General features: G+C 41.6%; 1 protein-coding gene across 2 annotated transcripts in view; it reads left to right on the top strand.

Annotated features, from left to right (window-relative positions):
* csk (C-terminal Src kinase) overlaps positions 1-2,711 on the top strand; it is a 37,482-nt gene extending 34,771 nt beyond the window's left edge. For both annotated transcript variants that reach the window (XM_008122584.3, XM_003228769.4), the window contains exon 13: positions 1,364-2,711. In XM_008122584.3, the coding sequence (XP_008120791.1) occupies positions 1,364-1,546 (183 nt within the window). In that variant the 3' untranslated portion in view covers positions 1,547-2,711. The remainder of the gene's footprint in view (positions 1-1,363) is intronic.
* The last annotated feature ends 10,366 nt before the right edge of the window (positions 2,712-13,077 follow it).

Raw genomic sequence — 13,077 nt, 5'->3', positions numbered from 1 at the left:
GAAGATGATTTCTTAGTGAAGATGACTTTTACATGAGGTAGACTTGTCAGTGACTTATCCATAAGTTCGACTTATCCACAAGGCTGACATATCTGTGTGGTAAACCTATCCACGAGGTACACTTATTCATGAGGTCGCATCTTTGGGATGGACTTATCTCTTTGTAGACTTACCGTGGTTGATATATCTGTGATGTGAACCTGTTCATGAGGTAGACTGACCCATGAGGTCGACCTATTCATGAGATAGATCCATGAGATAGACCTATCTGTGAGGATAATTTCTCAGTGAGGTTGACCTGTCTGTGAAGTAGACCTATCTATGGGTTTGACCTATTAATGAAATAGATTCGTGAGGTAGACTTATCTATGGTTTGACTTATCTGCAGAGTCAACATATCTGTGATGTAAACCTATTCATGAGGTAGACTTACCCATTAGGTCAACCTGTAGATCTATGAGATAGACCTATCTGTGAGGATGATTTCTCAATGAGGGCGACCTGTCCGCTGAGGTAAACTTATCAATGAGTTCAACTTATCCACAAGTTTGATGTATCTGTGAGATTAAACCTATCCATGAGGTAGAATGACCCATGAGGTCGACCTATTCATGAGATAGATCCTTGACATAGACCTATCTGTGAGGATGAGGTTAACCTATCTATGAAGTTGACTTAGGGTCCTTCCCACCCCAAATTTGACCTCCAATGAATTTGTAGCACTTGATCTGTTATCTTGAGTTTACAACTTTAACAAAGTGCACTTTATCTAGTCTATTACTCAACTTTGCTGTTTTTAATTCCGCATTTTATTAAGTGTGTTTTTATTTTCATAGGTTAATGTTTAAATTTGGATCTTTTGACCCAAATCGGGATTTTAATATTATTGTGTGTATTGACTTTTATGACTGTTTTTAATCATGTTGAAGTTTTACTGCTCGGTTTAATGTTTTATCTGATTTGTGCTGTCGTGTCTGGGCATGGCCCCACGTAAGCCGCCCCGAGTCCCTCCGGGGAGATGGGGCGGGAATAAAATTATTATTATTATTATTATTATTATTATTAAATTTTATAATTGGTGTATGTTTTTGTTTACTGATGTATTGTTTATTGTCACTGTTTTTATCTGATACTACTTGTGAGCCGCCCCGAATCACCTTTGGATGGAGATGGAGGCGGGGTATAAATAAACTTATTATTATTATCCATGAATATATACTGACCCATGAGGCCGACCTATTCATGAGATAGATCCATGAGGTAGACCTATCTAAGGATGAGGTTGACCTACCAATGAAGTTGACTTATCCATGAGTATATACAGCCATACCTGAGGGTGTCTATTTCTTCCTCCTTCTTCCAGCCTCTAAAGGACGTAGTCCCTCGCGTCGAGAAGGGGTACAAGATGGAGGCCCCGGACGGCTGCCCCCAGATTGTTTACGAGGTCATGAAAAAGTGCTGGAACTTGGACCCTACCCACCGGCCCTCTTTCCTCCAACTCCGGGAACAGCTAGAGCATATCAAAGCCAGCGAGCTTTACCTGTGAGGCGGGCGGGGAGGCGAGGCTTCCTTCCATCCCTTCCTGCGATCTGGGCGAAGGACCAAGGGAAGCGAGACGGTGATCACGGTGTTTTCTTTTCCTCCAGGAATCCAGGTTCCTCCACTCAAGGGACTGTGTTTCAAGAAACGTACTGGACTTTGGGCACCATCCCTCCCCGTGCGCCCTGGTTGGTGAACGGGGAGGCGGCATGGCCTCCTTCCTCAAGGAGGACTTTTTCTTTCGATATTATGTTTTCCCCGGCAAAAGAGAAAAATATTGGACCCATGCTCCTTCCATCCCCGTTCCTGTAGGAAACCCGATTCGCCGGAGAAGGGTGCGAAACCATTTTAGTAGCATGTTCCTCCACTTCCCCGTCCGGTTTTCCGTGTATTGACCAACCTCATGGTTTCCTCCCCTTCGTCTTCCTTCCACCTTTGTGCTTCTCCCAAAAAAACAAACAAAAATACAAAACCAGAATTGTGTGCCTTCATTTTTCCGGAAGGAAGACCACGAAGGGCACCCGATGCCAAAATTAAAACACAGGGAAGTTGGGCAAGGAAGACGTTTTGGGGCGAGTGAATTCCCGATCCATCTCAAATGACCGGAAACCCCCAAATCCCCAGTATCCTTATCCCCTCCTTTTTTTAAAAAAAGAAAAATCAGATTTTGTTGGATTATTTTTTTATTTTGGGTTGGATTTCTTTCTTTTTTAAAAATTGTTGTTGTTATTATTATTATTATTTCAGACTGCATCGGTTTGAACAGACAAACCATCTGCCGTTTTTGCTGGGTTTTACTAAAATTGCGAAGAAAAAAATCTTATTTTTTAATGTAATGGTTTAAAGGAAAAAAACTTGTTTAAAACACACCTATACACATACAAACACACACACACATACACAGGCACTTGCTTGGAGAAAAAAACCAAGGTAAACTCGCCCTGCTCTTTGACCAAAACGTCGTCTTGGGGGAGTTTTCGGATTGCAAAGCCACGCCGTGGACAACTGTGGGATTGTGTCTTTATTTCGTTGCTTCAAACAGTGTTTGCATGCTGTCTCCAGAGGCCTTTTTCCAGTCCTGTCTAGTGCTTTATGCTCATATAATGCTGCCAACTGTGAGATTAAACTGTAATAATAATAATAAAAGAAAACCATTCCATACGAACACATGAGCTGCCTGTCTCGACTGTGGTTTTTTCACTTTTGTTTGTTTGTTTTGTGTCAGGAGCAACTTGAGAAACTGCAAGTTGCTTCTGGAGTGAGAGAATTGGCCATCTGCAAGGATGTTGCCCAGGGGACATTGCCTGGATATTTTGATGTTTTACCATCCTTGTGGGAGGCTTCTCTCATGTCCCTGCATGGAGCTGGAGCTGTCAGGGGGAGCTTATCCGCACCTTCCCTGGATTTGAGCTGGCAACCTTCAGGTCAGCAGTCCTGCCGGCACAAGGGCTTAACCCATTGCGTCACTGTGGGCTCCTGGTTTGCAAGTAAAGTTGGGACCATATGCCACTTTGTAAGCCCTTTGAGTCCCCTATTTAATTATTATTATTATTATTATTATTATTATTATTATTATTATTACTATTATTATTAATATATACTGTAAGAATTAATGCAGTTTGATACCACTTGAACTCCCAGGGCTCAAGTGGTTTCTGAATCCAAATGATTGGCTTTGAGCTGATTCTGCACTGCCAGATAATCCAGTTCAAAGCAGACAATCTGGAGTCAGAAACTGGATGATATGGCAGTGTAGATGGGGTCTGACTCTCTGTTTATTATAATAATACAGTAGAGTCTCACTTATCCAAGCCTCGCTTATCCAAGGTTCTGGATTATCCAAGCCATTTTTGTAGCCAATGTTTTCAATATATCGTTATATTTTGGTGCTAAATTCGTATATACAGTAATTACAACATAACATTACTGCTTATTGAACTACTTTTTCTGTCAAATTTGTGGTATAACATGATGTTTTGGTGCTTAATTTGTAAAATCATCCCCTAATTTGATGTTTAATAGGCTTTTCCTTAATCCCTATTTATTATCCAAGATATTCACTTATCCAAGGTTCTGCCGGCCCGTTTAGCTTGGATAAGTGAGACTCTACTGTAATAATAATAATAATAATAATTCATCTATACTGTAAGAATTAATGTAGTTTGATACCACTTGAGCTGCCAAGGCTCAAGTGGTTTCTGAATCCAAATGATTGGCTTTGAGCTGATTCTACGGTGCCATATAATCCAGTTCTGGAGTCAGAAACTGGATGATATGGCAGTGTAGATGGGGTCTGAGTCTCTGTTTATTATAATAATACAAATACTGTAATAAAATAATTAAAATACATATATGTTGTCGAAGGCTTTCATGGCCGGGATCACAGGGTTGTTGTATGTTTTTTGGGCTGTGTGGCCATGTTCCAGAAGTATTCTCTCCTGACGTTTCGCCCACATCTATGGCAGGCATCCTCAGAGGTTGTGAGGTATGGAAGTTGTGTGTGTGTGTGTGTGTGTGTATATATATATACACACACACACACACACACACACACAAACCAAGAGTGAGAGGAAGTCTTGCCAATGATGCGCCGCTAGATGGCTCTCAGTCCCAATATTGCAAACCTTGAGCGCATTTGTTTTGCTTGTGATCCAACTCAATGCGCTGTTCATTCACTGCCACACATTTCCCTCTCCAAACAAGTGGAGCGTATTATTGTTTCCCCCATGTTTGTCCTTGGCATCCTTTTTCCAGGCCTGGAATTTAAAAGTTAGAAGGGGTACCCAAAGGCCATCTAGTACAACACCATTCTGCCATGCACCATCAAAGCATCCCCAACAGATGCTCATCCAGTCTCTGCTGAAAGATCTCCAAAGATGGAGGACATTTCAACAGAGCAACTTCTATTGCTCTGACGTTGAGTTCTTCCTAATGTTTCTGTCGTTTGAATCCATTGTGCTGTCTTTTGGAAAACCACCTTGGCTCATCTGCTTGATAAGCCTTTTTGGATTTGAAGAAATAAGCTCTCCCTTAGGCAAATGTGAGTAGATCAATAGGTACCGCTCCAGCGGGAAGGTAACGGCGCTCCATGTAATCATGCCGGCCACATGACCTAGGAGGTGTCTATGGACAATGCTGGCTCTTCGGCTTAGAAATGGAGATGAGCACCAACCCCAGAGTCGGACACGAATAAACTTAATGTTGGAATATTGTTACCTTTACCTAGTCAAGCAATGGGCAAAACATTAATTGAGACTTTCAGTTAACCAGAAATTAACTAAAATTGCATACTACCATCCAAAGAGTAAAACTATTGCGTTAAATGTGTATTTATTGCCTTTTAATGACTGCATTTCAACACCAAGTCAATCAAGTATGTTGTCATATGGGGCAAAGTATGAATTAGGCTTGTATTTAATAGTAATGCTCAAGCAGCCAGGTACAGTAGAGTCTCACTTATCCAACATTCGCTTATCCAATGTTCTGGATTATCCAACACATTTTTGTAGTCAATGCTTTCAATACATCGTGATATTTTGGTGTTAAATTCGTAAATAAATTACTAGGTAGCATTACTGCATATTGAACTACTTTTTCTGTCAAATTTGTTGTACAACATGATGTTTTGGTGCTTAATTTGTAAAATCATAACCTAATTTGATGTCTAATAGGCTTCTCCTTAATCTCTCCGTATTATCCAACATATTTGCTTATCCAACGTTCTGCCAGCCCGTTTATGTTGGATAAGTGAGATATGCAGTCATGCCGGCCACATGACCTTGGAGGTGTCTACGGACAATGCTGGCTCTTCGGCTTAGAAATGGAGATGAGCACCAACCCCCAGAGTTGGTCACGACTGGACTTAACGTCAGGGTGAAACCTTTACCTACCTAAGTGAGACTCTAGTATATATAACTCACAACCTCTGAGGATGCCTGCCACAGTTGTGGGCGAAACGTCAGGAGAGAATGCTTCCGGAACATGGCCATACAGCCCTGTGATTCCGGACATGCAACACATCGGACACATTATCCTTCCGTTTCTTCCTTCCATCACTCGGGTCCCTAACCGGAGAGGTGCCCGAAGCCATTGCTTCAACTGAACCGTAGATAATCCGACTCCGCATGCGCATGTGCGCACACGCACATACACAAAACACACATACATGCCCGCTTCCTCGTTCCGTCCCTTTGGGAAAAGGAACCACAAAAAAAAAGATCATGTGTTCCTATATATATATATATATATATATATATATATATATATATATATTGATGCGCAACTCCTTGTTTTTTCTCTCTCTCTCTTTTTGGGAAATTGTCATTGCCAAATGCGCTCAAGCCAGAGCCCGGATGACAAGGGAGCATCGTCTGGGAATCGCCTTCTTGGGCAACATGGGCTTCTTTCTATTCCTCTGGCAGGGAAGGGAAATAAATAAATCAATGCCACACACAGCCTGGGTTCCCAAAATAGATCTTTTTTTGCGCCGAGGGCATTTGCAGTCAGGAGAAATACTTGCTCCATAAAGCCGGCTGCGCACGGTGGCGCAGCTCAGAGCTCGGCGCATAAATAATAACCAGGAATGAACTTGTTTGCTCAACATAGTGACCCATGGAGTGACCCAGTGGTCACAATGCTCCTTGGGGATTTCAATGGGTGACTCTACATCAGGTATGGGCAAATTTTGGCCCTCCAGGTGTTTTGGACTCCAACTCCCACCATTTGATCCTAGATTTTCTATTTTTCCTCCACCACGGACACCCCAGTGTTTCTTACTCTCTCCATTGGTGTCGAATTTGCATGCCCCACCCACTGCCTCTCCCACAACCCTTTCCTATTCTTTTCTATGGATGGATTGATCAGCAACTGAACATACTAGAGAAGCTTGGGGAGAATTCGCCATTGGGGGGGGGGACCTCGACAGCGCCCCCGGGGATCGTGAGCCTGAAGCGGGTGCTTCAATGGCCTCCATGTTGGGCCAGGCCTGTTCACCTGCAATCTGAACTCCACCAACAATGGACCTGGATTTAACTTGGCACACAGAACCCCCATGACTAAAAAAAAATACTGGGGAAAATTCACCTTGATTTGGGGGAGTTGTAGTTCACCTATATCCAGAGAACGCCGAGAACTCAAACACCGATGGATATGGACCAAACTTGGCACACATAACTGATATGCTGAAATTTGATTACTGGAGTGGTTTGGAGAAAACTGACCTTCCTTTCTGGGAGTTGTAGTTCACCCACATTAAGTCCATTATAAATGGGTTATATAGCTGTGTGGAAGGGCCTTGAGTCTACACTGCCATATAGTCCAGTTCAAATCAGATAATCTGTGGAAGAGGCCGAGGCCTAAGTCTGCCTGTCCCCTGGGCTGAGTTGGTTGCTAGGACACCAAGTGGGCAGAGCTTAGCCTTCTAAATGGCAGCAATTGGATAAAAACAATTATTCCTTTCCCTCTAATTAGGACTTTATTTTTCTTCTCTTTTTGTTGTATCAACCTAGAGGCGTGGATGATGGGTTGTGTTGTCAAATTTCGAGGTTGGGGAGCCTGTAGTTTTGTTGTTTTGTTGGTCGCCAGGATTCCATCACTCTTTTATATATATAGACTAGCTATGCCCGGTCACACATTGCTGTGGCTTATGGGAATCTTAGGAGTTTATTTTTCTTTTCTTTTTGTTGTATCAACCTAGAGGCGTGGATGAGGGGTTGTGCTGTCAATTTTCAAGGTTGTGGGGTGTTTAGTTTTGTTGTTTTGTTGGTCGCCGGGATTCCATCACTCTTTTATATATATAGATAGTTAGATAGTAGATAATTGATATTAAAATGGACGAAAATACAGACAAGACTTTTTTTATTGAAAGACATAGATTGACTATGTCTTTTGTGGCCAAATTTGGTGTGATTCGGTTCAGTGGTTTTGTTGTTTACTCCATGGTAAAAACGTACATTACATTTTTATATATATAGATAGAAGATAATTAATATTAAAATGGACGAAAATACAGACAAGACTTTTTTGATTGAAAGACATAGATTGACTGACTATGTCTTTTTTGACCAATTTTGGTGTGATTCGGTTCAGTGGTTTTGTTGTTTACTCCATGGTAAAAACGTACATTACATTTTTATATATATAGATAGAAGATAATTAATATTAAAATGGACGAAAATACAGACAAGACTTTTTTGATTGAAAGACATAGATTGACTGACTATGTCTTTTGTGACCAATTTTGGTGTGATTCGGTTCAGTGGTTTTGTTGTTTACTCCATGGTAAAAACGCACATTAAATTTTTATATATATAGATAGAAGATAATTAATATTAAAATGGACAAAAATACAGACAAGACTTTTTTGATTGAAAGACATAGATTGACTGACTATGTCTTTTGTGACCAATTTTGGTGTGATTCGGTTCAGTGGTTTTGTTGTTTACTCCATGGTAAAAACTCACATTACATTTTTATATATATAGATGACAGAAGCTGGATCTGGTTCTCTTGGTATTTGGGACTTGAGCTCCTTGAGCAGTGATTTCTGAAAGTTGAAGTCCAAAATATCTGGAAGTCCAAAGACTAAGAAGGCCTGTATTCTTTCCTAAACGGAATCATAGAATCGTAGAGTTGGAAGAGACCTCACGGGCCATCCAGTCCAACCAAGAAGCAGGAAAATCTCAGGAAGAGCTGGGTGAATATCTTAAATATAGTTTTACAAGACACAATTCGGCCTGCAGTTGATGGTGAAGCGGCGATAGGCAGCCTCGTTGCATCACAACACATGCAATTGATTTGCACGCTCCGTTGTGTTTTGGGACTCGAGATCTGTGCATCGCCTCCAGCGTTCCGGAGTGATCACTTCGCATGAGCTTGAAAAGCACGTTCGCGTCTCTCTCGAACACTCTGCGTGCGCATCCGGACCAACCAACTGGGAACGATGTTGGACACGGAACAGAAACAGGGCCATCTGTATCAAGAAGTCGGCCTCATTTTGGTTCAATGAAGTTGGAAATAAGTCCAACTGAGCTCAAGGAGGCTTCTTCAGATCTACATCTCGTTTTGGCACCAATATTCAAGAAGGATATTGTCCAGAAGAGGAGGACTAAAATGATCAAAAGTCTAGAAATCCAGTGAGGAATGGCTCAGGGATCTGAGTCTGCTTAAGGCTAAGAGGGGACACAAGAGATGGTGACTAACCTTGGACTTGTTTGAAACATTGGATTTCATAAAAGGATTCACTTACTTGGACGTTTAAATTTGGACTCACAATTAGTGACTTATACAGTCCTCCATGTGGAACATGAACTGGTGGGCATTGGACTCACAAACTCTGAATATAGAGTTTTACTTTCTATGAATGTATGTGTGTTGGTAACACATGGATTATATTTTGGTTTAATTACTGTTTTATAGTTTATATTATTGGATTACATTTCTAGTTATAGTGGCCTCTTGCCTAGGAAAAGAGATACAACTTTGATATTAGGAAGAACGTTCCAATTGTCATAACTATTCCATAGTAGAATATGTTTCTTATGTGGAGTCTGGTTACACTTCCTTCTCTGGAGACTGGCCATCTGTCAGGAGTGGTTGGATTGTGTCTCTCTGCATAAGGTTCCAGTCTACTTGGAATATTAATTAATTTATTTATTTACAGTATTTATATTCCGCCCGTCTCACCCCGAAGGGGACTCAGGGCGGATCACATTACACATATAGGCAAACATTCAATGCCTTAACATAGAACAAAGACAAGACAAACATAGGCTCCGAGCTGGCCTCGAACTCATGACCTCCTGGTCGGAGTGATTTCTTGCAGCTGGTTGCTCAACAGCCTGCGCCACAGCCTGGCCCGAATAGGTAAAGGTTATTCCATACTCACAGAGTCCTACCTTACGGGGTTGTTGAGAGTAAATATAGGGAGAAGGGGTGATGGATGTCCTTCGTCCTCATTAGAAGACCTCTGAACAAACCTCTGAGGATGCCTGCCATAGATGCAGGTGAAATGTCAGGAGAGAATGCTACTGGAACATTGGCCATGCAGCCCAAAAGCTCACAGCAACCCAATGTAATAATACATGGTAACAATCTTATCCAGAGTCAGCCCTCCTGTGAGATTTGGAGCACATCTAGAATTGTAGTAGTATTACAAGACTTCGAGCCTTCTCTGCTAAAAAGTGTTGGTGCATCGCAAAACTACAACTCACATGACTCCATAGCATTAAGTCATGGCAGTTACTGGAACATGGCCGTACAGCCCGGAAAACACACAACAACCCTGTGATTCTGCCCATGAAAGCCTTCGACAACACATCTCCTAGATCTTGATCAGTAATGCTGATACAGATCGACAATCTATATATATAAAAGAGTGATGGCATCACGGCAGTGGACAAAACAACAAAAGTAAACACCCCACAACCTCGAAAATTGACAGCACCACCCCTTATCCATGCCTCTAGGTTGATACAACAAAAAGAAAAGAAAAATAAAGTCCTAATTAAAGGGAGAGGAATAATTGTTTTTATCCAATTGCTGCCACTTAGAAGGCTAAGCTCTGCCCACTTGGTCTCCTAGCAACCTACTCAGCCCAGTGTTAATAAAAGAATAAAACATAAAATAAATACAAATAATACAATAAAAATAATTAAAAACACTAAAAAATTAATACAATAAAATACTATAACAAAATAACTAAAAATAATACAACAAAATAATAAAATATAATAAATAAAAAAGATAAGTTACAATAAAATTAATTAAAAAAATACAAATAACGTCAAATAAAAATTCCACAACAACTTTTAACCAATACCACCACCACTTTGCCACAGCAACACGTGGCTGGGCACAACTAGTATATATATATATATAAAAATGTAATGTACATTTGTAGGACTGAGTAAACAACAAAACCACTGAACCAAACCACCAAATTTGGCCACAATACACCAACACATCCAAGGTATGTCCTTCACTCAACCCCCCTCCCAAAAAACCAGATTGGCCTAGGTATAACACAGCCAGGCATTGAAGCTATAAGGCTATTCAGTGCAATTTAACCAGCCCAACAAAGGATTGGTAGAAGATGGCCAGGCTTTGCAGCAGCGATACTACTCTGTACTATTGAAGCTGGCCAACTAAAGAGTCCCCTAGGTAGCAAGCAGCCAGGCTTTGAAGCAGCGAAGCTATTCATTGCAATTCTAGCAGCCCAAAAAAACATTCCCCTAGAATACAAGTACCCAGGCTTCCAAACAGCAAGCTTATTCCATTGCATTCTAACTCACCAAACAAGGATTCCCATAGGAAGAAAACAGCCAGGCTTTGAGGCTGCAAGGCTATTCACTGCTACTCTACTTGGCTAATAAAGGATTCCCATACACCACAGCAATGCGTGGCCGGACACAGCTAATCTATATATATAAAAGGGTAATGAAATTTCGGCCTAGGACAAAACAACAAAACTACACATCCCAGAAACACTAAACAATCTTATCCAGAGTCAGCCCTCCTGTGAGATTTGGAGCACATCTAGAATTGTAGTAGTATTACAAGACTTCGAGCCTTCTCTGCTAAAAAGTGTTGGTGCATCGCAAAACTACAACTCACATAACTCCATAGCATTAAGTCATGGCAGTTACTGGAACATGGCCGTACAGCCCGGAAAACACACAACAACCCTGTGATTCTGCCCATGAAAGCCTTCGACAACACATCTCCTAGATCTTGATCAGTAATGCTGATACAGATCGACAATCTATATATATAAAAGAGTGATGGCATCACGGCAGTGGACAAAACAACAAAAGTAAACACCCCACAACCTCGAAAATTGACAGCACAACCCGTCATCCATGCCTCTACATTCATACAACAAAAAGAAAACAAAAATAAAGTCCTAATTAGAGGGAGAGGAATAATTGTTTTTTATCCAATTGCTGCCAGTTAGAAGGCTAAGCTCTGCCCACTTGGTCTCCTGGCAACCCACTCAGCCCAGGGGACAGGTAGAGTTAGGCCTCACTTAGGCCTCTTCCACAAAGATTATCTGATTTTAACTGGATTATATGGCCCCTCACTAGTGGCCAAGCTTCCAGGGAAAAATGGGAATTGGATTCTAACATCAATTGCCGGGGAAGCTGCAGGTAGGGCACCTGTGGAGTGGATGGAGCAACAAATGGACCGTGGTCTGGCTCCGTCTCCAACCGCTTCCTCCGACCTCGGTGTCCTAATCCCCAGTGTTGGCAGAAGCCCCCTCCCCATTCATTTCTCTCTCTCCCCCAATTCTTTGCTCAGACAGCCCATAGTGCGTAAGCAGCTTTCCTTCGGGAGGATTATGAAGATTAAAATAATTTACCGTCAAAGCCCCACAAATTATGCTTGAAATGTTTAAGACACAGAATATTTGAGTGCAGCTCTGCCCTTTGGGGATAAAAATAAATATTAAGCCAAGCTCTCTCATCTTCTTTCCGGTCCGGCTCCATCTCACCTGATGAGGACGAGTCGTCGCACGGCGTTTGCGTTCACCGACATTCACACACATTGCAACGTGTGTACAATTGCGTAATAATAATAATAATAATAATTATGGACAGAAAAACAAGAAAACGCATGACCATTCATCATTCATTGCACCCTCACAGTGATGTTGACCGGCTATATCTGCCTAGAAGATCAGGGGGCAGAGGACTCTTGCAAGTAAAACAAGCAGTCAAAGAAGAAGAACATGCCCTGGCAGAATATGTAAAGCAAAGTGAAGAGCCTGCTTTGATTGAAGTAAAAAATCAATTGCGTAATAATAATAATAATAATAATAATAATAATAATAATAATAATAATAATAATGGACAGAAAAACAAGAAAACCCATGACCATTCATCATTCATTGCACCCTCACAGTGATATTGACCGGCTATATCTGCCTAGAAGATCAGGGGGCAGAGGACTCTTGCAAGTCAAATAAGCAGTCAAAGAAGAAGAACATGCCCTGGCAGAATATGTCAAGCAAAGTGAAGAACCTGCTTTGATTGAAGTCAAAAATCAGAAACTCCTCAAAGCACAGCAGACAAAAAAAATCAGTACAAGAAAACCGCACTACAAACTAGAGCTGACAGCTGGCACAACAAAACACTGCATGGAAAGTTCCTTGATAAAATTGAAGGAAAAGCGGATAAGGAGAAGACCTGGCTCTGGCTCACGAATGGGACCCTGAAGAAGGAGACAGAAGGCCTGATCCTTGCAGCCCAGGAGCAAGCCATCAGGACAAAGGCAATTAAGGCCAAGATCGAAAAATCAGCTGATGACCCAAAATGCAGACTGTGCAAGGAAGCTGATGAAACCATGGATCATATCCTCAGCTGCTGTAAGAAAATCGCACAGACAGACTACAAACAGAGGCACAACTATGTGGCCCAAATGATTCATTGGAACTTATGCCTCAAGTCCCACCTCCCAGCAGCAAAGAACTGGTGGGATCACAAACCTGCAAAAGTCTTGGAAAATGAGCACACAAAGATGCTCACTTGCTGTTTTGTGTGC

Source organism: Anolis carolinensis, unplaced genomic scaffold (assembly GCF_035594765.1).
Source record: "Anolis carolinensis isolate JA03-04 unplaced genomic scaffold, rAnoCar3.1.pri scaffold_11, whole genome shotgun sequence".
Taxonomy (NCBI): domain Eukaryota; kingdom Metazoa; phylum Chordata; class Lepidosauria; order Squamata; family Dactyloidae; genus Anolis; species Anolis carolinensis.
The sequence above is the reverse complement of the archived record's forward strand: the minus strand, read 5'-3'. Positions and strand labels throughout refer to the sequence as shown.